This window comes from Oncorhynchus keta, chromosome 1, assembly GCF_023373465.1.
Source record: "Oncorhynchus keta strain PuntledgeMale-10-30-2019 chromosome 1, Oket_V2, whole genome shotgun sequence".
Taxonomy (NCBI): domain Eukaryota; kingdom Metazoa; phylum Chordata; class Actinopteri; order Salmoniformes; family Salmonidae; genus Oncorhynchus; species Oncorhynchus keta.
The window spans coordinates 11,047,307-11,074,135 of NC_068421.1; the positions used below are offsets into that span (position 1 = coordinate 11,047,307).

The 26,829-nt window shown below is 41.9% G+C and overlaps 2 protein-coding genes and 1 long non-coding RNA gene across 54 annotated transcripts in view; all 3 read right to left on the bottom strand.

Moving 5' to 3' along the window:
• The window catches only part of LOC118378480 (1-phosphatidylinositol 4,5-bisphosphate phosphodiesterase eta-1-like), a 143,838-nt gene extending 141,184 nt beyond the window's left edge, over nt 1–2,654 (bottom strand). Inside the window, exon 1 of the mRNA XM_052482134.1 lies at nt 2,479–2,654. The gene's annotated coding sequence lies outside the window, so the exon portion shown is untranslated. The remainder of the gene's footprint in view (nt 1–2,478) is intronic.
• Nucleotides 2,655–15,384: 12,730 nt separating this feature from the next.
• c18h3orf33 (c18h3orf33 homolog (H. sapiens)) lies at nt 15,385–26,787 on the bottom strand. Of its 50 annotated transcripts, none has more exons than XM_052500177.1 (8): nt 19,210–19,471; nt 19,122–19,165; nt 18,469–18,512; nt 18,337–18,424; nt 18,077–18,204; nt 17,991–18,032; nt 17,653–17,946; nt 15,385–15,753 (listed from the first exon to the last, which is right to left on the bottom strand). In XM_052500177.1, the coding sequence occupies exons 1-8, from the start codon at nt 19,242–19,244 to the stop codon at nt 15,499–15,501; spliced, it is 930 nt and encodes a 309-aa protein (XP_052356137.1). In that variant the 5' UTR covers nt 19,245–19,471; the 3' UTR covers nt 15,385–15,498. The 50 variants fall into 50 exon arrangements, with proteins under 50 accessions (XP_052356137.1, XP_052354760.1, XP_052354851.1 ...); XM_052498800.1 differs by lacking the exon at nt 18,337–18,424 and adding exons at nt 18,249–18,292; nt 18,687–18,814 and having other exon boundaries at nt 18,469–18,556; nt 18,902–19,471; XM_052498891.1 differs by adding an exon at nt 18,687–18,814 and having other exon boundaries at nt 18,337–18,380; nt 18,469–18,556; nt 18,902–19,471.
• Nucleotides 19,669–23,318, bottom strand: LOC127917175 (uncharacterized). 3 transcript variants are annotated; one of them, XR_008097014.1, is made up of 3 exons: nt 23,192–23,318; nt 22,638–23,139; nt 19,669–22,582 (listed from the first exon to the last, which is right to left on the bottom strand). It is a non-coding gene; the product is annotated as an uncharacterized LOC127917175 (long non-coding RNA). The 3 variants fall into 3 exon arrangements; XR_008097076.1 differs by having other exon boundaries at nt 22,638–23,007; nt 23,166–23,310; XR_008097043.1 differs by having other exon boundaries at nt 22,638–23,007; nt 23,140–23,310.
• Nucleotides 26,788–26,829: the final 42 nt, after the last annotated feature.

Sequence of the window (26,829 nt, forward strand, 5' to 3'; positions counted from 1 at the left end):
ACCTTACACCCAGCAAACTGAACCACCCCATAATAATCCACTCTTACACCCAGCAAACTGAACCACCCCATAATACTCCACTCTTACACCCAGCAAACTGAACCACCCCATAATACTCCACTCTTACACCCAGCAAACTGAACCACCCCGTAATACTCCACTCTTACACCCAGCAAACTGAACCACCCCATAATAATCCACTCTTACACCCAGCAAACTGAACCACCCATAATACTCCACTCTTACACCCAGCAAACTGAACCACCCCGTAATACTCCACTCTTACACCCAGCAAACTGAACCACCCCGTAATACTCCACTCTTACACCCAGCAAACTGAACCACCCCATAACACTCCACTCTTACACCCAGCAAACTGAACCACCCCATAATACTCCACTCTTACACCCAGCAAACTGAACCACCCCATAATACTCCACTCTTACACCCAGCAAACTGAACCACCCCATAATAATCCACTCTTACACCCAGCAAACTGAACCACCCCATAATACTCCACTCTTACACCCAGCAAACTGAACCACCCCATAATAATCCACTCTTACACCCAGCAAACTGAACCACCCCATAATACTCCACTCTTACACCCAGCAAACTGAACCACCCCATAATACTCCACTCTTACACCCAGCAAACTGAACCACCCCATAATACTCCACTCTTACACCCAGCAAACTGAACCACCCCATAATACTCCACTCTTACACCCAGCAAACTGAACCACCCCATAATACTCCACTCTTACACCCAGCAAACTGAACCACCCCATAATACTCCACTCTTACACCCAGCAAACTGAACCACCCCATAATAATCCACTCACGTGTTCAGATGCTCTGTTCGTCATCCTGTCACAAGTGTCCAAAGGACTGACAATAACATTGGAACGTGTGTGATGTCAGGGAACGTTTTTTAACAAGTCAGTTAAGAACAAATTCTTATTTTCAATGACAGCCTTGGAACAGCAGGTTATCTGTCTTGTTCAGGGGGCAGAACGACAGATTTTGACCTTGTCAGCTCTGGGATTCGGTAACCTTTCAGTTACTAGTCCAAAGCTCTAACCACTAGGCTACCTGCTGCCCCATTCAACAAGGTCTACCTCAATGTCATAGGAAAACAACACACCCTAACAAACACAGATGCTGTCAACATAGTGTAGGTCATTTTCATCACTGTGACAGAGGAGGAACCATGCATGACCAGGACAAGTTGACTGAACCATACCCGGACTGGCACCCATGGCTTGGACATCTGATCCCTGTCGTAGAGCTGCAGTGCCTGGTAGAGGAGGGGTACGGGTGGGGAGGCTGGGGTACTGAGCGGCTTGATCCTGTTATTTTAATGGCCATATTTATTTATCTTTATGACTCCTCGTGCGACTCTCGGGACCAACCGCGTCCCGGGACAATAGCGCAGTTTATGTGATTAATAACTTTAAAAGCTCAAACTTTATGGCTATATTTTTTTTTTACTCAGAAACAAATAAGTAACTGACTCTAGAAGCACCAGAGGCGGGCGAACACGCCTGTATCGGTTTACATTCGAGCTAAACCTACCGATAGGCCCGAACAAAGACCTGCCTTGTGGTGATTGCGGTTAACCCTCACAATGCGGTTGAGGGGGTTGGGTGAAGGGTTGCACCTTTAGGGCTTTGTCCGTGGGATGCCATTTATCAAATACCCCTCTGTACCTCACCCACACTCTCTCTCCGAAAATCCCCAAGGAGTCAGAGGGGGTTTACCCTGTGTCTTTCTTTAGGGGAGCCTTTGTTATTCACCATCAATGCAATTCTGGTGCAAATCGGTGTCGCAAAGCAAAGGAAAATTAAGCGGAAATCCCAAATTATTGTCAAACGCATAAAACATCCACAACTTTGGTTGTAATCAATCTTGCAAATTAATTCATGATTTTGATGTCACATGAAACATATACTTTTAATGCTCACTTAATTAGGTTATTTGCACAACAATGTAAACAACCTAATATATGTATTTATTAAAAAAAATATATATATATATAAACATTTGCCTCATCAAAAACTTTACAACTTTAGTTTGAATAAATAGCCTTTTGCGAAAAACGAAAAAACGATAAAACCTCTGTAGGCATGTAAGAAAAATGTTGACAAAGCATTGGTCAGTTAGCCCATTCAAAACATAGACTACCATTGTTTTATGTGGTAGCCACCGTAGATGAACTCAAAGACAAGGGCAGGTGCATTGGTCAGCAAGTTGTTCATTGGCTCCTCCGACTGCAGCCTTCCTGCCTGAGCTCACCTCGTGAAAGCAACGTTGCAACTGTAACATTGTCAATGGCAACATGCTCACTTTACTCAGAAACGGACGCTGTGCCAAGCGAGAAAAAAATATATACTATGTTGACCATCGAAGAGCACACAATAACACTTGTAACATATAACATATATTCTCTTTGCTAGTCCAAAAAAAAAATACTTACGTTAGTCCGTTCTTTCCAGAGTCGACTTCTAATAAAATGTCAACATCTATTCACCTGAATAATATTCCTTCAGGTAATTCCTTCAGGTTTTCCATGTCAATAAGTATACTAGCAAATCAATAATATCCTTTTCCCGTCGGGTCGTGAAAGGAGAATGCCTAACTGTCCGGACCGAGTTCCTACCGCGTTCCCATTCAAGTGACCGGGCAACGTGTTAAAACCCGGAACGGGATTCTTGGAACGGGTTCCTGAAAACTCTCTCTGTTGCCTTTAGGTTGCAGATGGGGGGGATTGAATAGTATAATACTCACTTAATCCCACTCCTACCTCCCTATTTATCTCTCACTCAAAAGTAAAACATTTATATAAATTAATTCCCTTCCAAAAAATGTGACTATTTTTTATTGAGTTTCAATTTCACACTTGGATTTCATCCTTATTATCTAGTGCTGTGTGTTATTATCTAGTGCAGTGTGTTATTATCTAGTGCAGTGTGTTATTATCTAATGCAGTGTGTTATTATCTAGTGCTGTGTGTTATTATCTAGTGCAGTGTGTTATTATCTAGGGCAGTGTGTTATTATCTAGTGCAGTGTGTTATTATCTAGTGCAGTGTGTTATTATCTAATGCTGTGTTATTATCTAGTGCAGTGTGTTATTATCTAGTGCAGTGTGTTATTATCTAGTGCAGTGTGTTATTATAATACTATCTAGTGCAGTGTGTTATTATCTAATGCAGTGTGTTATTATCTAGTGCAGTGTGTTATTATCTAGTGCAGTGTGTTATTATCTAGTGCAGTGTGTTATTATCTAGTGCTGTGTTATTATCTAGTGCAGTGTGTTATTATCTAGTGCAGTGTGTTATTATCTAGTGCAGTGTGTTATTATCTAGTGCAGTGTGTTATTATCTAGGGCAGTGTGTTATTATCTAGTGCAGTGTGTTATTATCTAATGCTGTGTTATTATTTAGTGCAGTGTGTTATTATTTAGTGCAGTGTGTTATTATCTAGTGCAGTGTGTTATTATCTAGTGCAGTGTGTTATTATCTAGTGCAGTGTGTTATTATCTAGTGCAGTGTGTTATTATCTAGTGCAGTGTGTTATTATCTAATGCTGTGTGTTATTATCTAATTCTGTGTTATTATCTAGTGCTGTGTTATTATCTAGTGCAGTGTGTTATTATCTAATGCTGTGTGTTATTATCTAATTCTGTGTTATTATCTAGTGCTGTGTTATTATCTAGGGCAGTGTGTTATTATCTAGTGCAGTGTGTTATTATCTAGGGCAGTGTGTTATTATCTAGTGCAGTGTGTTATTATATAGGGCAGTGTGTTATTATCTAGGGCAGTGTGTTATTATCTAGTGCAGTGTGTTATTATCTATTGCAGTGTGTTATTATCTAGTGCAGTGTGTTATTATCTAGTGCAGTGTGTTATAATCTAGGGCAGTGTGTTATTATCTAGTGCAGTGTGTTATTATCTAGTGCAGTGTGTTATTATCTAGTGCAGTGTGTTATTATCTAGTGCAGTGTGTTATTATCTAGGGCAGTGTGTTATTATCTAGTGCAGTGTGTTATTATCTAGTGCAGTGTGTTATTATCTAATGCTGTGTTATTATTTAGTGCCGTGTGTTATTATCTAGTGCAGTGTGTTATTATCTAGTGCAGTGTGTTATTATCTAGTGCAGTGTGTTATTATCTAGTGCAATGTGTTATTATCTAATTCTGTGTTATTATCTAGTGCAGTGTGTTATTATCTAGTGCAGTGTGGTATTACCTAATGTTGTGTGTTATTATCTAATTCTGTGTTATTATCTAGTGCTGTGTTATTATCTAGTGCAGTGTGTTATTATCTAATGCTGTGTGTTATTATCTAATTCTGTGTTATTATCTAGTGCTGTGTTATTATCTAGTGCAGTGTGTTATTATCTAGGGCAGTGTGTTATTATCTAGTGCAGTGTGTTATTATCTAGGGCAGTGTGTTATTATCTAGTGCAGTGTGTTATTATCTAGGGCAGTGTGTTATTATCTAGTGCAGTGTGTTATTATCTAGTGCAGTGTGTTATTATCTAGTGCAGTGTGTTATTATCTAGTGCAGTGTGTTATTATCTAGTGCAGTGTGTTATTATCTAGTGCCGTGTGTTATTATCTAGTGCAGTGTGTTATTATCTAGTGCCGTGTGTTATTATCTAGTGCAGTGTGTTATAATCTAATGCTGTGTGCTATTATCTAGTGCAGTGTGTTATTATCTAGTGCAGTGTGTTATTATCTAGTGCAGTGTGTTATTATCTAGTGCAGTGTGTTATTATCTAATGCAGTGTGTTATTATCTAGTGCAGTGTGGTATTATCTAGGGCAGTGTGTTATTATCTAGTGCAGTGTGTTATTATCTAGGGCAGTGTGTTATTATCTAGTGCAGTGTGTTATTATCTAGTGCAGTGTGTTATTATCTAGTGCAGTGTGTTATTATCTAATGATGTGTTATTATCTAGTGCAGTGTGTTATTATCTAGTGCCGTGGGAATCAGACAGGCTTGTAGTGATGGTGCTTCTACAGTTAACATACACAAATGGTTCTGGAATATTCTCTCCGTGGTTTCCTTCCCACAATCCCCCAGTGGCAGTTTAAAGTCTGCCAGCACAATTCATCAGTGCTCCATGCAATTTACAATTCAAACCAGCCAACCAGAGTCCACAAACAACCGCTAGTGACATTTACACAACAAAGGACACACAGGCCCCTGTCCCCCCCTCACCCCTTCTTCCTCCTCCCCCCTGGTTACAAAATCCCCTTCTGCCCCTCTCCTCCTCTCCGCGACTCCCCCTCTCCTCCTCACGGCGACTCCCCCTCTCTCCCTCTCCTCCTCTCTGCGACTCCCCCTCTCCTCCTCACGGCGACTCCCCCTCTCCTCTCTAATCCCCTGGTGCCCTGTAAAATTGACGAACCCCTGAATTTCACTGCCGAGCCCCACACACACACACACACACACACACCCACGCACGCACGAACACACACACCCACGCACGCACGCACACACGCACCCACGCACACACACCCACGCACACACACAACACACACTCTTCACTGTGCTTGTGCACGTGGCCATCACATCAAGCATGCTGGGAAAACACATGGTTAACACTGTCAACTGCAAGCCCATGACGGGGGAAGGGTGGCACTTTCAAATAATGTCTTTCCCCATCAAAGATACTATCAAAGACACGGACACACTAAAACAGAGTCAAGTGCATGTTAGCATAGTGAAGAAACTATAAAGCCTATTTGAAAAGCAGACGTACTGTAAGACTATCTCCTCTGTATTAGACTGATCCAGTGTCTGTCTCCAGCCTCTCTGTGTATTAGACTGCTCCAGTGTCTGTCTCCAGCCTCTCTGTGTATTAGACTGCTCCAGTGTCTGTCTCCAGCCTCTCTGTGTATTAGACTGCCCCAGTGTCTGTCTCCAGCCTCTCTGTGTATTAGACTGCCCCAGTGTCTGTCTCCAGCCTCTCTGTGTATTGGACTGCTCCAGTGTGTCTCCAGCCTCTCTGTGTATTAGACTGCTCCAGTGTGCCTCCAGCCTCTCTGTATTAGACTGATCCAGTGTCTGTCTCCAGCCTCTCTCCTTTCTGTGTATTAGACTGCCCCAGTGTGTCTCCAGCCTCTCTGTGTATTAGACTGCCCCAGTGTGTCTCCAGCCTCTCTGTGTATTAGACTGCCCCAGTGTCTGTCTCCAGCCTCTCTGTGTATTAGACTGCCCCAGTGTCTGTCTCCAGCCTCTCTGTGTATTAGACTGCTCCAGTGTCTGTCTCCAGCCTCTCTCCTCTCTGTGTATTGGACTGCTCCAGTGTCTGTCTCCAGCCTCTCTGTGTATTAGACTGCTCCAGTGTCTGTCTCCAGTCTCTCTGTGTATTAGACTGCTCCAGTGTCTGTCTCCAGCCTCTCTCCTCTCTGTGTATTAGACTGCTCCAGTGTCTGTCTCTCTGTGTATTAGACTGCCCCAGTGTCTGTCTCCAGCCTCTCTGTGTATTAGACTGCTCCAGTGTCTGTCTCCAGCCTCTCTGTGTATTAGACTGCTCCAGTGTCTGTCTCCAGCCTCTCTGTGTATTAGACTGCTCCAGTGTCTGTCTCCAGCCTCTCTGTGTATTAGACTGCTCCAGTGTCTGTCTCCAGCCTCTCTCCTCTCTGTGTATTAGACTGCCCCAGTGTCTGTCTCCAGCCTCTCTGTGTATTAGACTGCTCCAGTGTCTGTCTCCAGCCTCTCTCCTCTCTGTGTATTAGACTGCCCCAGTGTGTCTCCAGCCTCTCTGTGTATTAGACTGCTCCAGTGTCTGTCTCCAGCCTCTGTGTATTAGACTGCTCCAGTGTCTGTCTCCAGCCTCTCTCCTCTCTGTGTATTAGACTGCTCCAGTGTCTGTCTCCAGCCTCTCTCCTCTGTGTATTAGACTGCTCCAGTGTCTGTCTCCAGCCTCTCTGTGTAGTAGACTGATCCAGTGTCTGTCTCCAGCCTCTCTCCTCTCTGTGTATTAGACTGCTCCAGTGCCTGCCTCTCATTGGGTGATAGAGGGCCATAGACCAGGTTCCAGTCTTTATGTGAGTGAGTACTCTAATATCTGAGTCATGTTAGCTCTAGAGACCCTTTTAATGAGCTATACACACCCTCCTGTGGTTTGCAGGGGCCCAACTACGGTCTCACCTCTCAGATTTGGTGTTACCATGGCAATGGTGATCTCAGAAGGGGGAGGGTGGCCCAGTAGACCCTCACAACTCTATCGCTGGGACAATCCAAAGCCCCCCCCATTTCCCCCTCTCTAACACAAACACTTCTCTGCGGAAAGGGGAACAGAGGGATTTGGGGTTTAAAAGGGAAGTGAAAGCCAAGGGATTAGCATAAGGGCTTCAGACTAGTGGGGATAACGGTTAAATGTCCCCGATCCCAGAGAGACCAAGTTTACCATGGGTACATGAGAGGCCAACAGAATGAATGGAAACCAGTGGACTGTAACTGTCAATGAATGGAAACCAGTGGTCTGTAACTGTCAATGAATGGAAACCAATGGTCTGTAACTGTCAATGAATGGAAACCAGTGGTCTGTAACTGTCAATGAATGGAAAACAGTGGTCTGTAACTGTCAATGAATCGAAACCAGTGGACTGTAACTGTCAATGAATGGAAAACAGTGGTCTGTAACTGTCAATGAATGAAAACCAGTGGTCTGTAACTGTCAATGAATGGAAACCAGTGGTCTGTAACTGTCAATGAATGGAAACCAGTGGTCTGTAACTGTCAATGAATGGAAACCAGTGGTCTGTAACTGTCAATGAATGGAAACCAGTGGTCTGTAACTGTCAATGAATGGAAACCAGTGGTCTGTAACTGTCAATGAATGGAAACCAGTGGTCTGTAACTGTCAATGAATGGAAACCAGTGGTCTGTAACTGTCAATGAATGGAAACCAGTGGTCTGTAACTGTCAATGAATGGAAACCAGTGGTCTGTAACTGTCAATGAATGGAAACCAGTGGTCTGTAACTGTCAATGAATGGAAACCAGTGGTCTGTAACTGTCAATGAATGGAAACCAGTGGTCTGTAACTGTCAATGAATGGAAACCAGTGGTCTGTAACTGTCAATGAATGGAAACCAGTGGTCTGTAACTGTCAATGAATGGAAAACAGTGGTCTGTAACTGTCAATGAATGGAAACCAGTGGTCTGTAACTGTCAATGAATGGAAACCAGTGGTCTGTAACTGTCAATGAATGGAAACCAGTGGTCTGTAACTGTCAATGAATGGAAACCAGTGGTCTGTAACTGTCAATGAATGGAAAACAGTGGTCTGTAACTGTCAATGAATGGAAACCAGTGGTCTGTAACTGTCAATGAATGGAAAACAGTGGTCTGTAACTGTCAATGAATGGAAACCAGTGGTCTGTAACTGTCATGAATGAATGGGAGAAACAGTGGTCTGTAACTGTCAATGAATGGAAACCAGTGGTCTGTAACTGTCAATGAATGGAAACCAGTGGTCTGTAACTGTCAATGAATGGAAACCAGTGGTCTGTAACTGTCAATGAATGGAAACCAGTGGTCTGTAACTGTCAATGAATGGAAAACAGTGGTCTGTAACTGTCAATGAATGGAAACCAGTGGTCTGTAACTGTAAATGAATGGAAAACAGTGGTCTGTAACTGTCAATGAATGGAAACCAGTGGTCTGTAACTGTCAATTAATGGAAAACAGTGGTCTGTAACTGTCAATGAATGGAAACCAGTGGTCTGTAACTGTCAATGAATGGAAAACAGTGGTCTGTAACTGTCAATGAATGGAGATGGATGGAGCTTTAACTAAAATAAAGAGTCCGACAAGGAATGGGAGACAGACAACACAGGAGTCAGACAAGGAATGGGAGACAGACAACACAGGAGTCAGACAAGGAATGGGAGACAGACAACACAGGAGTCAGACAAGGAATGGGAGACAGACAACACAGGAGTCAGACAAGGAATGGGAGACAGACAACACAGGAGTCAGACAAGGAATGGGAGACAGACAACACAGGAGTCAGACAAGGAATGGGAGACAGACAACACAGGAAGGTAAAAGTTATTTATTTGTTTAAAAGTACATGTGGAAACCTTTCAGTTATAAACAGGAAATCTGTCTATGCCGCTTTTCTTTGTCAGATAAAATATATTAGTAATTTTGACCCCCCAAAAAATATGCCCATTTAACTATTGATTATGTTCTTGACGTGAAATAAAACCAAGTTGTTTTGTTTATTTATCTAGATAAGACAGAGGGAGTTTAAAGAAGCCTGTTTTTTTCTCCTGCTAAAAACATCTGGACTTCTGAAACATCAAAACATGCCTCTTCAGACCTGTGAAAACAACCAATAATATTTAGACAGGAGAAAACATTTAGACAAGTGAAAACAGCAGAAAACATTTATTATACAGGTGACAACATTATTTAGACAGGTGAAAACAACATTATTTAGACAGGTGAAAACATTATTTAGGAGAAAACATTATTTATACAGGAGAAAACATTATTTATACAGGAGAAAACATTATTTAGACAGGAGAAAACATTATTTAGACAGGAGAAAACATTATTTAGACAGGAGAAAACATTATTTAGACAGGAGAAAACATTATTTAGACAGGAGAAAACATTATTTAGACAGGTGAAAACATTTAGACAGGAGAAAAAACATTATTTAGACAGGTGAAAACATTATTTAGACAGGAGAAAACATTATTTAGACAGGAGAAAACAACATTATTTAGACAGGAGAAAACATTTAGACAGGAGAAAACAACATTATTTAGACAGGAGAAAACATTATTTAGACAGGTGAAAACATTATTTAGACAGGTGAAAACATTATTTAGACAGGTGAAAACATTATTTAGACAGGTGAAAACATTATTTAGACAGGTGAAAACATTATTTAGACAGGAGAAAACATTATTTAGACAGGAGAAAACAACATTATTTAGACAGGAGAAAACAACATTATTTAGACAGGAGAAAACAACATTATTTAGACAGGAGAAAACATTATTTAGACAGGAGAAAACATTATTTAGACAGGTGAAAACATTATTTAGACAGGTGAAAACATTATTTAGACAGGAGAAAACATTATTTAGACAGGTGAAAAAACATTATTTAGACAGGAGAAAACATTATTTAGACAGGTGAGAAAACATTATTTAGACAGGTGAAAACATTATTTAGACAGGTGAAAAAACATTATTTAGACAGGTGAAAACATTATTTAGACAGGTGAAAAAACATTATTTAGACAGGAGAAAACATTATTTAGACAGGTGAAAACAACATTATTTAGACAGGTGAAAACATTATTTAGAAAACAGGTGAAAACAGGTGAAAACATTATTTAGACAGGAGAAAACATTATTTAGACAGGTGAAAAAACATTATTTAGACAGGTGAAAACATTATTTAGACAGGTGAAAACAACACATTATTTAGACAGGAGAAAACATCATTTAGACAGGTGAAAACAACATTATTTAGACAGGTGAAAACATTATTTAGACAGGTGAAAACAACATTATTTAGACAGGTGAAAACATTATTTAGACAGGTGAAAACAAAAGGAGAAAACATTATTTAGACAGGTGAAAACAGGTGAAAAAACAACATTATTTAGACAGGAGAAAACAACATTATTTAGACAGGAGAAAACAACATTATTTAGACAGGTGAAAACATTTAGACAGGTGAAAACAACATTATTTAGACAGGTGAAAACATTATTTAGACAGGTGAAAACATTAGACAGGAGAAAACATTATTTAGACAGGAGAAAACATTATTTAGACAGGAGAAAACATTATTTAGACAGGAGAAAACATTATTTAGACAGGAGAAAACATTAGACAGGTGAAAACATTATTTAGACAGGTGAAAACATTATTTAGACAGGTGAAAACATTATTTAGACAGGAGAAAACATCATTATTTAGACAGGTGAAAACAACATTATTTAGACAGGTGAAAACATTATTTAGACAGGTGAAAAAACATTATTTAGACAGGTGAAAACATTATTTAGACAGGTGAAAACAACATTATTTAGACAGGAGAAAACATTATTTAGACAGGTGAAAACAACATTATTTAGACAGGAGAAAACAACATTATTTAGACAGGAGAAAACATTATTTAGACAGGTGAAAACAACATTATTTAGACAGGAGAAAACAACATTATTTAGACAGGAGAAAACATTATTTAGACAGGTGAAAAGAACATTATTTAGACAGGTGAAAACATTAGACAGGAGAAAACATTATTTAGACAGGTGAAAACATTATTTAGACAGGAGAAAACATTATTTAGACAGGTGAAAACATTATTTAGACAGGAGAAAACATTATTTAGACAGGTGAAAACATTATTTAGACAGGTGAAAACATTATTTAGACAGGAGAAAACATTATTTAGACAGGAGAAAACATTATTTAGACAGGAGAAAACATTATTTAGACAGGTGAAAACATTATTTAGACAGGTGAAAACATTATTTAGACAGGTGAAAACATTATTTAGACAGGTGAAAACATTAGACAGGTGAAAACATTATTTAGACAGGAGAAAACAACATTATTTAGACAGGAGAAAACATTTAGACAGGAGAAAACAACATTATTTAGACAGGAGAAAACATTTAGACAGGAGAAAACAACATTATTTAGACAGGAGAAAACATTATTTAGACAGGTGAAAAAACAACATTATTTAGACAGGAGAAAACATTATTTAGACAGGTGAAAACATTATTTAGACAGGAGAAAACATTATTTAGACAGGAGAAAACATTATTTAGACAGGTGAAAACATTATTTAGACAGGTGAAAACAACATTATTTAGACAGGAGAAAACATTATTTAGACAGGTGAAAACAACATTATTTAGACAGGAGAAAACATTATTTAGACAGGAGAAAACAACATTATTTAGACAGGTGAAAAGAACATTATTTAGACAGGTGAAAACATTAGACAGGAGAAAACATTATTTAGACAGGTGAAAACATTATTTAGACAGGAGAAAACATTATTTAGACAGGAGAAAACATTATTTAGACAGGTGAAAACATTATTTAGACAGGTGAAAACATTATTTAGACAGGTGAAAACATTATTTAGACAGGTGAAAACATTATTTAGACAGGAGAAAACATTATTTAGACAGGTGAAAACATTATTTAGACAGGAGAAAACATTATTTAGACAGGTGAAAAAACATTATTTAGACAGGAGAAAACATTATTTAGACAGGAGAAAACAACATTATTTAGACAGGAGAAAACAACATTATTTAGACAGGAGAAAACAACATTATTTAGACAGGAGAAAACATTATTTAGACAGGTGAAAACAACATTATTTAGACAGGTGAAAACATTAGACAGGAGAAAACATTATTTAGACAGGAGAAAACATTATTTAGACAGGAGAAAACATTATTTAGACAGGTGAAAACATTATTTAGACAGGTGAAAAAACATTATTTAGACAGGTGAAAACATTATTTAGACAGGAGAAAACATTATTTAGACAGGAGAAAACATTAGACAGGTGAAAACATTATTTAGACAGGAGAAAACAACATTATTTAGACAGGTGAAAACATTAGACAGGAGAAAACATTATTTAGACAGGAGAAAACATTATTTAGACAGGTGAAAACATTATTTAGACAGGAGAAAACATTATTTAGACAGGAGAAAACATTTATTTAGACAGGAGAAAACATTATTTAGACAGGTGAAAACATTATTTAGACAGGAGAAAACATTATTTAGACAGGTGAAAACATTATTTAGACAGGTGAAAACATTATTTAGACAGGTGAAAACATTATTTAGACAGGAGAAAACATTATTTAGACAGGAGAAAACATTATTTAGACAGGTGAAAACATTATTTAGACAGGTGAAAACATTATTTAGACAGGTGAAAACATTATTTAGACAGGTGAAAACATTATTTAGACAGGTGAAAACATTAGACAGGTGAAAACATTATTTAGACAGGTGAAAACATTATTTAGACAGGAGAAAACATTATTTAGACAGGTGAAAACATTATTTAGACAGGAGAAAACATTATTTAGACAGGAGAAAACATTATTTAGACAGGTGAAAACATTATTTAGACAGGTGAAAACATTATTTAGACAGGTGAAAACATTATTTAGACAGGTGAAAACATTATTTAGACAGGAGAAAACATTATTTAGACAGGTGAAAACATTATTTAGACAGGTGAAAACATTATTTAGACAGGTGAAAACATTATTTAGACAGGAGAAAACATTATTTAGACAGGAGAAAACATTATTTAGACAGGTGAAAACATTATTTAGACAGGTGAAAACATTTAGACAGGTGAAAACATTATTTAGACAGGTGAAAAGATTAGACAGGTGAAAACATTATTTAGACAGGAGAAAACATTATTTAGACAGGAGAAAACATTATTTAGACAGGAGAAAACATTATTTAGACATTATTTGAAGGTGAAAACATTTAGAAAAACATTATTTAGACAGGTGAAAACATTATTTAGACAGGAGAAAACATTATTTAGACAGGTGAAAACATTATTTAGACAGGAGAAAACATTATTTAGACAGGAGAAAACATTATTTAGACAGGAGAAAACATTATTTAGACAGGTGAAAACATTATTTAGACAGGAGAAAACATTTAGACAGGTGAAAACATTATTTAGACAGGAGAAAACATTATTTAGACAGGTGAAAACATTATTTAGACAGGAGAAAACATTATTTAGACAGGAGAAAACATTATTTAGACAGGTGAAAACATTATTTAGACAGGAAAACAACAGACATTATTTCCTTATCCGTTATCTCTAGTCCTCCATCTCTGTCTACCATGGCCCAGCTAAAGCCTTCTGAATATTCTGGTTTCTAGCTACAGCTCATTCTAGTACAGGAAGACCTGGCTGACAGTTCTAGTTCGCTCTGGTCCACGTCGCTCTGGTCCACGTCACTCTGGTCCATCGCTCTGGTCCACGTCGCATTATTTGGTCCACGTCGCTCTGGTCCACGCCGCATTATTTCTGGTCCACGTCGCTCTGGTCCACATCATTTCTGGTCCACGTTACTCTGGTCCACGTTACTCTGGTCCACGTTACTCTGGTCCACGTTACTCTGGTCCACGTTACTCTGGTCCACGTTACTCTGGTCCACGTTACTCTGGTCCACGTTACTCTGGTCCACGTTACTCTGGTCCACGTTACTCTGGTCCACGTTACTCTGGTCCACGTCAGAAGTTGTCTACCTCTTTAGCTGAACATGAGAACCAGTCTTCAATATTTACATCAATCATCTGCAGAATGGAGCACAATCTACTCTGTTTTTAATAATAATAACAACAACAAATCACATACTGACTGTACTATAACACATAAACAATTGTTTAGAGACTGAAAATCAATAGAAGAGATATTTTGGTGGGACTTCAGGTATTCAATTTGAATGTGAAATATTTAAAAATATATATTCTTCGAAATGATACGTCAATGTTATTATATTGATTGAATAACTTAGAAAATAACAACTAATTTCTATATACAGATGGGCATAATTTAAATATATTAGCATGAAATTACCCTCTATCCAATCAGTGCTTTCTGAGGTACCTCCACAAAGACAATTTGTAAATCGCCCCCATCACAATCTCCCATCAAATTTCACAATGGCTTTTACATGCAGCATTACTTATTCATGTAGAATATAAAACACAATGCAGAAATGAATTAACCAATGCACATTTATTTCACAAATCAAAATGCGTTTGATGTAGATATGTGGATTTCTGACAGCCAAGCTTCTTTAAATAATCTAATGAAACATCAACATATTCTGACCCACGGAGGGGAACACCAACTGTAAGTAGACTGGTTTCCATTCTGTCTTGTCATTGCCGTGTCAGTGCGTTTCATCTCCATCGATACATAGCAACTTTAATCAGCAAGTGGGTCCAAAAAAATGTTGTCCCACATGTCTACGATTTTGTGATTACTTTTCCCCGATAGCAAAGAACAGGAGAAAACATTGTTTGTACAGATAATTGTGTGAATATTGTCCATTTTCGATTTTGAGAGCAATCAGCTGACAAATAGATGATCCACTTCACAAACACAGACACGTAATGACACAGCTGTATTCTGAGACGGGCCTGAGCCTCGCAACATTCATGAACTTACTTTCAGAGCCCAATTGAAATCAGTCAGTCAGTCAGTCAGTCAAGTAATCAGTCAGTCAAGTAATCAGTCAGTCAAGTAATCAGTCAGTCAGTCAGTCAAGTAATCAGTCAGTCAGTCAGTCAGTCAGTCAAGTAATCAGTCAGTCAGTCAGTCAGTCAATCAGTCAGTCAGTCAGTCAAGTAATCAGTCAGTCAAGTAATCAGTCAGTCAGTCAGTCAAGTAATCAGTCAGTCAGTCAACCAACCAACCAATCACATCCACTTGAAGATCCTCCTGATGAGTCTGACCAGTGAGTTGTCCCAAACAGCCTGTGAGGTCCTCTCCCATAGGCTATCCTCTTTCCACATGCCTCGCCCCTTCCGCTCGGCCTTGACCTCTGCCTTGAGCAGCCGTTGGTGGAGCCGCAGGTAAAGGTGGGACTGAGGGTGGAGTCCAGAGACTGGGACAGTGCGTGCCAGACCCAACCTCAACACCTCCTCATTCAGACACAGACTCCTCAATGACCCCTGGGGGAGAGAGAACAGAGGGAGCTTAATAACACATCTGTAGGTTTCATTGTCTTCAACATTCAGTTAATTCATAGCCATAAAGAGAGTAACAGTGTCCTGAAGATACCAGAGAGTCAGTAACTAACTCAGGTATGTTAGTCCACTCAGACAGTAAGGCTGCGTTTACACCGGCAGCCCAATTCTGATCTTGTTTTACACTAATTGGTCTTTTGACAAATCACATCAGATTGTTTCACATCAGATCTTTTTTCAGAGCTGAACTGATTGGTCAAAAGACCCAATTAGTGATAAAAAAAAATATCAAAATTGGGGTTCCTGTTAAAACACAGCCTCACTGACCCTGCTACGAGAAACCAGACAGCAACTGACCCTGCTACCAGAGACCAGACAGCAACTGACCCTGTTACCAGAGACCAGACAGCAACTGACCCTGTTACCAGAGACCAGACAGCAACTGACCCTGTTACCAGAGACCAGACAGCAACTGACCCTGTTACCAGAGACCAGACAGCAACTGACCCTGCTACCAGACCAGACAGCAACTGACCCTGCTACCAGAGACCAGACAGGAACGGACCCTGCTACGAGAAACCAGACAGCAACTGACCCTGCTACCAGAGACCAGACAGCAACTGACCCTGCTACCAGAGACCAGACAGGAACGGACCCTGCTACGAGAAACCAGACAGCAACTGACCCTGCTACCAGAGACCAGACAGCAACTGACCCTGCTACCAGAGACCAGACAGCAGCTAAACCTGTTACCAGAGACCAGACAGCAACTGACCCTGCTACCAGACCAGACAGCAACTGACCCTGCTACCAGACCAGACAGCAACTGACCCTGCTACCAGAGACCAGACAGCAACTGACCCTGCTACCAGAGACCAGACAGCAACTGACCCTGCTACCAGAGACCAGACAGCAGCTAAACCTGTTACCAGAGACCAGACAGCAACTGACCCTGCTACCAGACCAGACAGCAACTGACCCTGCTACCAGACCAGACAGCAACTGACCCTGCTACCAGAGACCAGACAGCAACTGACCCTGCTACCAGAGACCAGACAGCAACTGACTATGTTTTCCAGAAATCCTGGTTGGAGAATGACAGATTTGCTGGTTATCCTGGGAAATCTCCAACCGGAACTTTGAGAAAACCAGAGAATTGCAAACCCTGCTGACAGACACCAGACAGTAACTGACCCGGCCGACAGACACCAGACAGTAACTGACCCGGCCGACAGACACAGACAGTTATTGACCCGTCCGACAGACACCAGACAGTAACTGACCCGGCCGACAGACACCAGACAGTAACTGACCCGGCCGACAAACACAGACAGTAACTGACCCGGCCGACAGACACAGACAGTAACTGACCCGGCCGACAGACACAGACAGTTATTGACCCGTCCGACAGACACCAGACAGTAACTGACCCGGCCGACAGACACAGACAGTTATTGACCCGGCCGACAGACACAGACAGTAACTGACCCGGCCGACAGACACAGACAGTAACTGACCCGGTCGACAGACACAGACAGTAACTGACCCGGTCGACAAACACAGACAGTTATTGACCCGGCCGACAGACACAGACAGTAACTGACCCGTCCGACAGACACCAGACAGTAACTGACCCGGCCGACAAACACAGACAGTTATTGACCCGGCCAACAGACACAAACAGTAACTGACCCGGCCAACAGACAGACAGTAACTGACCCGGCCAACAGACAGACAGTAACTGACCCGGCTAACAGACACCAGACAGTAACTGACCCGGCCAACAGACAGACAGTAACTGCCCCGGCCAACAGACAGACAGTAACTGCCCCGGCCAACAGACAGACAGTAACTGCCCCGGCCAACAGACAGACAGTAACTGACCCGGCTAACAGACACCAGACATTGCAGTGTCTCCTCCTCTCTGCTGACCAGTTTGAGCCACACCGTCTGGGCCGGGCTCAGGTGCTGCTCCAGCCACACCCTCCCCTCTGGGGTCAGCTCCACCCCCGCCAGGCGCACAGCCAGTGGATACACACGACCACCACCTGAGGAGAGAAGACCTGCCAGGTGAGACACACATACAGTACACCTGAGGAGAGAAGACCTGCCAGGTGAGACACACATACAGTACACCTGAGGAGAGAAGACCTGCCAGGTGAGACACACGACCACCACCTGAGGAGAGAAGACCTGCCAGGTGAGACACACATACAGTACACCTGAGGAGAGAAGACCTGCCAGGTGAGACACACGACCACCACCTGAGGAGAGAAGACCTGCCAGGTGAGACACACATAATGTACACCTGAGGAGAGAAGACCTGCCAGGTGAGACACACGACCACCACCTGAGGAGAGAAGACCTGCCAGGTGAGACACACGACCACCACCTGAGGAGAGAAGGCCTGCCAGGTAAGACACACATACGGTACACCTGAGGAGAGAAGACCTGCCAGGTAAGACACACATACAGTACACCTGAGGAGAGAAGACCTGTCAGGTGAGACACACATACAGTACACCTGAGGAGAGAAGACCTGTCAGGTGAGACACACATACGGTACACCTGAGGAGAGAAGACCTGTCAGGTGAGACACACATACAGTACACCTGAGGAGAGAAGACCTGCCAGGTAAGACACACATACAGTACACCTGAGGAGAGAAGACCTGCCAGGTAAGACACACATACGGTACACCTGAGGAGAGAAGACCTGCCAGGTGAGACACACATACAGTACACCTGAGGAGAGAAGACCTGCCAGGTGAGACACACATACAGTACACCTGAGGAGAGAAGACCTGCCAGGTGAGACACACATACAGTACACCTGAGGAGAGAAGACCTGCCAGGTGAGACACACGACCACCACCTGAGGAGAGAAGACCTGCCAGGTGAGACACACATAATGTACACCTGAGGAGAGAAGACCTGCCAGGTGAGACACACGACCACCACCTGAGGAGAGAAGACCTGCCAGGTGAGACACACGACCACCACCTGAGGAGAGAAGGCCTGCCAGGTAAGACACACATACGGTACACCTGAGGAGAGAAGACCTGCCAGGTAAGACACACATACGGTACACCTGAGGGAGAAGACCTGTCAGGTGAGACACACATACGGTACACCTGAGGAGAGAAGACCTGTCAGGTGAGACACACATACAGTACACCTGAGGAGAGAAGACCTGCCAGGTAAGACACACATACAGTACACCTGAGGAGAGAAGACCTGCCAGGTAAGACACACATACGGTACACCTGAGGAGAGAAGACCTGCCAGGTGAGACACACATACAGTACACCTGAGGAGAGAAGACCTGCCAGGTAAGACACACATACAGTACACCTGAGGAGAGAAGACCTGCCAGGTAAGACACACATACAGTACACCTGAGGAGAGAAGACCTGCCAGGTGAGACACACATACAGTACACCTGAGGAGAGAAGACCTGCCAGGTGAGACACACATACAGTACACCTGAGCTAAGGAGTTCCTAGCTATGGCTGTGGTCTATTGCAGACCTGAAGGTGGCACAGTCAGGAGCTTGATAAACTGAAAGACAGACTGTTGTAAGATATAGTATCAGACATGCACTATGCAAAGATGTACAACCACAGCAGTAGAGATACTGTATTACTGAAGGCACAGGCAAGGAAATACATTAAATACCTGTGGGCAGAGGTCAAGCCTGTACACCTGTGGGCAGAGGTCAAGCCTGTACACCTGTGGGCAGAGGTCAAGCCTGTACACCTGTGGGCAGAGGTCAAGCCTGTACACCTGTGGGCAGAGGTCAAGCCTGTACACCTGTGGGCAGAGGTCAAGCCTGTACACCTGTGGGCAGAGGTCAAGCCTGTACACCTGTGGGCAGAGGTCAAGCCTGTACACCTGTGGGCAGAGGTCAAGCCTGTGTCCTAAAACTACAGGAGGTCAAAGAGACAAAGCTATAGAGAGAGTCTACTCATCTCTTTAACTAGAGGAGAGCGTCTCCCTGGTCTCAGACGGAGCTGTAAGAGCACTTTCTAATACCCTCTAACTCAGTTTGACTGCAGGGCAGAAGCATAACGTAATACTGCAGCTAGCCCTCTTCTCTAACAGGCTTACTATGCTAACTCAGTCCGATGAAGGGAGCTAAACTAAGTCTTGTAAACGTTTATGGTCCAGTGCCCTTGAATGCGGGCAGAAGGCATGACACTCACGTTTAGAAAAAATAAATGTTGGTCTAAATCAGATAAAGATTAAAAAGATGTTGACGTTTCAGTCACAATGACCTTTATCAGACATCAAGCCATGATCCAATATCCATCAAATCAAATTAATTGGATTAAAATAGTGTTTACTTTGATTTTAGGAAAATATATATAAAACTGTCTCTACAGGAGAGACCAAACATTAGGTTGACTACTATACTTCATCAAAGCAAACCTTCTCTTCCACTAAATCAAATAGCACAGTTGGAGACCAGCAGACAGTCTACAGCAGACACAGTTATGTTAGAGACCAGCAGACAGTCTACAGCTGACACAGTTATGTTAAAGAGACCAGCAGACAGTCTACAGCTGACACAGTTATGTTAAAGACCAGCTGACACAGTTATGTTAAAGAGACCAGCAGACACAGTTATGTTAGAGACCAGCAGACACAGTTATGTTAAAGAGACCAGCAGACAGTCTACAGCTGACACAGTTATGTTAAAGAGACCAGCAGACACAGTTATGTTAAAGACCAGCAGACAGTCTACAGCTGACACAGTTATGTTAAAGAGACCAGCTGACACAGTTATGTTAAAGAGACCAGCAGACACAGTTATGTTAAAGAGACCAGCAGACAGTCTACAGCAGACACAGTTATGTTAGAGACCAGCAGACAGTCTACAGCAGACACAGTTATGTTAGAGACCAGCTGACACAGTTATGTTAAAGACCAGCTGACACAGTTATGTTAAAGAGACCAGCAGACAGTCTACAGCTGACACAGTTATGTTAGAGAGACCAGAAGACACAGTTATGTTAAAGAGACCAGCAGACACAGTCATGTTAAAGACCAATAGACAGTCTACAGCTGGCACAGTTATGTTAGAGACCAGCAGACAGTCTACAGCTGACACAGTTATGTTAAGACTAGCAGACAGTCTACAGTTGACACAGTTATGTTAAAGACCAGCAGACAGTCTACAGCTGACACAGTTATGTTAGAGAGACCAGAAGACACAGTTATGTTAAAGAGACCAGCAGACAGTCTACAGCTGACACAGTTATGTTAGAGACCAGCAGACACAGTTATGTTAAAGACCAGCAGACAGTCTACAGCTGACACAGTTATGTTAGAGAGACCAGAAGACACAGTTATGTTAAAGAGACCAGCAGACACAGTCATGTTAAAGACCAATAGACAGTCTACAGCTGGCACAGTTATGTTAGAGACCAGCAGACAGTCTACAGCTGACACAGTTATGTTAGAGACTAGCAGACAGTCTATAGCAGACAGTCTACAGTTGACACAGTTATGTTAAAGACCAGCAGACAGTCTACAGCTGACACAGTTATGTTAGAGAGACCAGCTGACACAGTTATGTTAGAGAGACCAGCTGACACAGTTATGTTAGAGAGACCAGCAGACACAGTTATGTTAGAGAGACCAGAAGACACAGTTATGTTAAAGAGACCAGCAGACAGTCTACAGCTGACACAGTTATGTTAGAGACCAGAAGACACAGTTATGTTAAAGAGACCAGCAGACAGTCTACAGCTGACACAGTTATGTTAAAGACCAGCTGACACAGTTATGTTAAAGAGACCAGAAGACACAGTTATGTTAGAGACCAGCTGACACAGTTATGTTAGAGAGACCAGAAGACACAGTTATGTTAGAGAGACCAGAAGACACAGTTATGTTAAAGACCAGCAGACAGTCTACAGCTGACACAGTTATGTTAAAGACCAGAAGACACAGTTATGTTAAAGAGACCAGAAGACACAGTTATGTTAGAGACCAGCTGACACAGTTATGTTAGAGACCAGCTGACACAGTTATGTTAAAGAGACCAGCAGACAGTCTACAGCTGACACAGTTATGTTAGAGAGACCAGAAGACACAGTTATGTTAAAGAGACCAGCTGACACAGTTATGTTAAAGAGACCAGCAGACAGTCTACGGCTGACACAATCGGGCTCCTGAGTGGCGCAGCGGTCTAAGGCACTGCATCTCAGTGCAAGAGGCGTCACTACAGTCCCTGGTTCGAAAAAAGGCTCCCATAGGGCGACGCACAATTGGCCCAGCATCGGCCGTCATTGTAAATAAGAATTTGATCTTAACTGACTTGCCTAGTTAAATCTAAATAAATACATTGAAATGTTAGAGACGGTTACGTAAGAGTGCAGCAGACCGTCTCTGGGCAACAGTTATGACGTTTTAATAGGGAATCGTGTAGATTTAAATGACTAATTGGGGACAGCTGTGTGAATGATGAGACTAGACTTTACAACAGCTGGGAGGTGAATTCTAATCCTCATTATCATACTGTAATTGGCCTTTACCCTGTGGGCTCTGAGTGCGTTGGTAAAGTTGAAGGGCATGTGAACCCATCCATTCTTCCCATACCTTTAGCCAACAGGGGTCTTCTGTACCTTTAGCCAACAGGGGGTCTACCATACCTTTAGCCAACAGGGGTCTTCTGTACCTTTAGCCAACAGGGGTCTTCTGTACCTTTAGCCAACAGGGGTCTTCTGTACCTTTAGCCAACAGGGGTCTTCTGTACCTTTAGCCAACAGGGGTCTTCTGTACCTTTAGCCAACAGGGGTCTTCTGTACCTTTAGTCAACAGGGGTCTTCTGTACCTTTAGCCAACAGGGAGGGTCTTCTGTACCTTTAGCCAACAGGGGTCTTCTGTACCTTTAGCCAACAGGGGTCTTCTGTACCTTTAGCCAACAGGGGTCTTCTGTACCTTTAGCCAACAGGGGTCTTCTGTACCTTTAGCCAACAGGGGTCTTCTGTACCTTTAGTCAGCAGGGGGTCTACCATACCTTTAGTCAGCAGGGGGTCTACCATACCTTTAGCCAACAGGGGTCTTCTGTACCTTTAGTCAGCAGGGGGTCTACCATACCTTTAGCCAACAGGGGTCTTCTGTACCTTTAGCCAACAGGGGGTCTACTATACCTTTAGCCAACAGGGGGTCTACTATACCTTTAGCCAGCAGGGGTCTACCATACCTTTAGCCAACAGGGGGTCTACCATACCTTTAGCCAACTGGGGGTCTACTATACCTTTAGCCAACAGGGGTCTTCTGTACCTTTAGTCAACAGGGGTTCTACCATACCTTTAGCCAAAAGGGCTCTTCTATACCTTTAGCCAACAGGGGTCATCTATACCTTTAGCCAACAGGGGTCTACCATACCTTTAGCCAACAGGGGTCTACCATACCTTTAGCCAACAGGGGTCTACCATACCTTTAGCCAACAGGGGTCTACCATACCTTTAGCCAACAGGGGTCTACCATACCTTTAGCCAACAGGGGGTCTTCTATACCTTTAGCCAACAGGGGTCTTCCATACCTTTAGCCAACAGGGGGGAGAGGACAGGGATGTAGATGGGGATGTGCTCCACCTCCAGTCCCGTCTCTGTGATGGTCTGGACTCTCCCTCTGAGGCTCACATTCTTCTCTATGAACCTCGCTGGGATCTCGGAGGCTAATCCAAACCTAGTGATCTGACGATGGGTGGTGAGGCACAAAAGACCTGGTTAGAAAATCATTCATAACCGTTGGAAGTACAACGCGTTGTAATCTGTTACACTGCACCGTCCTATGACGTCACCGTGACATAATTGTTTCGGGCAACACAAAATTGGAACCAATTACTAGTATTCTATTAACTAAACAAAACGACATATCATTATATTAGCTAAACACAACAACAGATAAGCAAGACCTTTCTAAAGCCATGGGGTGGTCTGGTTGATCTGGTTAAGAAGAAAAGGCTAACTAAACAACATCAACTCGGATAAACACATCAAGCAAACAGCTCATCAACTGCCACCCTCCATCCTAAATTGACCCTGACCGTATGACCTATCCAGCAATATGGCATTTAAATTGAACAAGGGGGAATGGATCATCTCATCTCCAGTCTGAAAAAAAAAAACGCCACAATCTATTGGCGTCTTCGAGATAATTCCCTTGACATTGGGCAGAGAATTTAGCCCGTCTTTAACATGGGTTTGTGGGAAACTCGACTCGCTACCTCCTCCTGGTGGAACATACCTGCATCGCAGCTCGCTTTATATGAATAGGCTTCACTACTTACCAATTTAATACTCCTTGATATTACTATTACCCCGGCAATTGCTAGTCCAGTACTGATGTTCTAGAAGAGAAAACAGATAGATGTTAGCCAAAGATGTGTTAGCTAACGTTGGGTCTTTATTCCATTTTAACATCTAATCTGCGGTCTCATTTGAATGAACCGTATTATCCCCTTCAATGCTTGCATCTGCCATTTGTATCCCATTTGGTTCTTACCCGGACAATGGTTAAATTATCGTCAGCGAACTGAGAAATTACTGAAATTATATTTTTAGACGGTGTTTCTCCTTTCTCGTCTGTCTCTGCCTCACTTCTGGACTCCGGCATGTTGTTGACATGTCTAAAAGACTACAACAGTCGCCCCGCCCACTAAGTACAGTAGGTAGCGTGGACCAAAAAAAAAAAAACTACAGTACCGTCTGGTTTGGCGTTTTCATTAATGTTTCATTATCTAGTCCTATTGCTGCTAAATCTAATGTTATATATATATTGTGTATAGAAAATATGATGCAATAACATCAATGAGGTGTGAGATGTGTACAAACATTCCCGACGAAAAAAACATTTGAAACCACTGTGTGCATTTCTAAGACTTATTAAATATTTTCCAGATATTTACATTTAAGTCATTTAGCAGACGCTCTTATCCAGAGCGACTTACAAATCTTGGGAATGTTGGTACAAAAGTTCCTCAGAACAAATTACAGCATAGCGTGTGTACAAGTCCCATGGGTACAGTCCAGAGTTAGGGTCCATTCCGTAGAAAATCCTACCGATTTAGAAAGTAAAGCAAATGTAAATTCCAAATGTTCCTCGTTGAACTATTGAAGAGAAATGGATTGCAATTTTAGTGTAATCCCAAACTGACTGGGATTTCAATGGAATTGAACCTCAAACTCTGGTACGGTCACCCTGTAAGGTCCGATCTTTTCAACTTAAAAGGGGTCACGTGAACACTGGCCTCAGAGAGGGTAAGGACAACTCCAACACCAAAGCAGGTTGTTTAAAACCAGCTTTTCTTGTGTGTTGGGTATCGAATATTTGTTTGCAGCAACCCATCACAAATTATTTGTATTCCATGTGAAAGTCAGTAGCTGAACAATCTTTTTTAAAAACCCTCTCTTGCAGTAATCTTGGAAAATAATCTACAAACTGAAATTAAGCCAAACAGACATAAAAAAAGAGAAGAAGTTAATATTCATTTCATTTAAATATTTAGGAAATCAAACTAATCATAGCTGCAGTCAAGGTCCATAAATATTTGAACATTAACTAAGTTATTATTATTTTAGCTGTCTCCCCACAGCATATTGGGGTTTAAATTAAATAATTAATATGAGCTGAAAATGCAGACTTTTAGCTGTAATTTGAAGGAATTTACATCCAAATGAGTGTAGGAATTACAGCACTTTTTTATATTTGTGGACCTGACTGTATACATACATTTCCTTATGTAAGCTGGTCTTGTATAGTTGTATAGGTGATATTAAAATAACTGTAAATAGTACTGGCACAGACAGGTGTAACAGTATAATTTTAAACCGTACCCTCGCCCATACCCGGGCGCGAACCAGGGACCTTCTGCACACATCAACAACACTCACCCTCGAAGCATCGTTACCCATCGCTCCACAAAAGCCACGGCTCTTGCAGAGCAAGGGGAACTACTACTTCAAGGTCTCAGAGCAAGTGACGTCACCGATTGAAACGCTATTTAGCGCACACCACCGCTAACTAAGCTAGCCGTTTCACATCCGTTACACAGGCATAAGACCATGTACAAACAGCAGCATCACAAGTTGTAAAATAAACAGAAAATGTAAAAACTATATGTTCAAGGATATCAAACGTTTCACAGTATGAAGGCTTTACATCCGTGTGGAAACTCACCTACAGTATGAAGGCTTTACATCCGTGTGGAAACTCACCTACAGTATGAAGGCTTTACATCCGTGTGGAAACTCACCTACAGTATGAAGGCTTTACATCCGTGTGGAAACTCACCTACAGTATGAAGGCTTTACATCCGTGTGGAAACTCACTTACAGTATGAAGTATGTGGTCCTTCTGTGGCTCAGTTGGTAGAGCATGGCGCATTGTAATGCCAGGGTAGTGGGTTCGATTCCGGGACCACCTCATACGTAGAATGTATGCATCCGTGTGGAAACATGACTGTAAGTCGCTTTGGATACATCCGCGTGGAAACTCAGCTAAATGGCATATATTATTATTATATTATTATTATTATTATATATATGAAGGCTTTACATCCGTGTGGAAAATCACTTACAGTATGAAGGCTTACATCCGTGTGGAAACTCACTAACAGTATGAAGGCTTTACATCCGTGTGGAAACTCACTAACAGTATGAAGGCTTTACATCCGTGTGGAAACTCACTTACAGTATGAAGGCTTTACATCCGTGTGGAAACTCACTTACAGTATGAAGGCTTTACATCCGTGTGGAAACTCACTTACAGTATGAAGGCTTTACATCCGTGTGGAAACTCACTAACAGTATGAAGGCTTTACATCCGTGTGGAAACTCACTAACAGTATGAAGGCTTTACATCCGTGTGGAAACTCACTAACAGTATGAAGGCTTTACATCCGTGTGGAAACTCACCTACAGTATGAAGGCTTTACATCCGTGTGGAAACTCACCTACAGTATGAAGGCTTTACATCCGTGTGGAAACTCACTAACAGTATGAAGGCTTTACATCCGTGTGGAAACTCACTTACAGTATGAAGGCTT

What these genes read in the sequence shown, in the direction of transcription:
- c18h3orf33 (XM_052498355.1), bottom strand. Translation starts at nt 24,398, where the DNA reads ATGCCGGAGTCCAGAAGTGAGGCAGAGACAGACGAGAAAGGAGAAACA. An exon ending in GGCAGGTCTTCTCTCCTCAG is followed by an intron (nt 18,249 to 18,380) that starts GTGTACTGTATG and finishes TTCTCTCCTCAG; the next exon opens with GTGTACTGTATGTGTGTCTT. An exon ending in GTCTGGTGTCTGTTAGCCGG is followed by an intron (nt 15,754 to 17,652) that starts GTCAGTTACTGT and finishes TCTCTCCCCCAG; the next exon opens with GGGTCATTGAGGAGTCTGTG.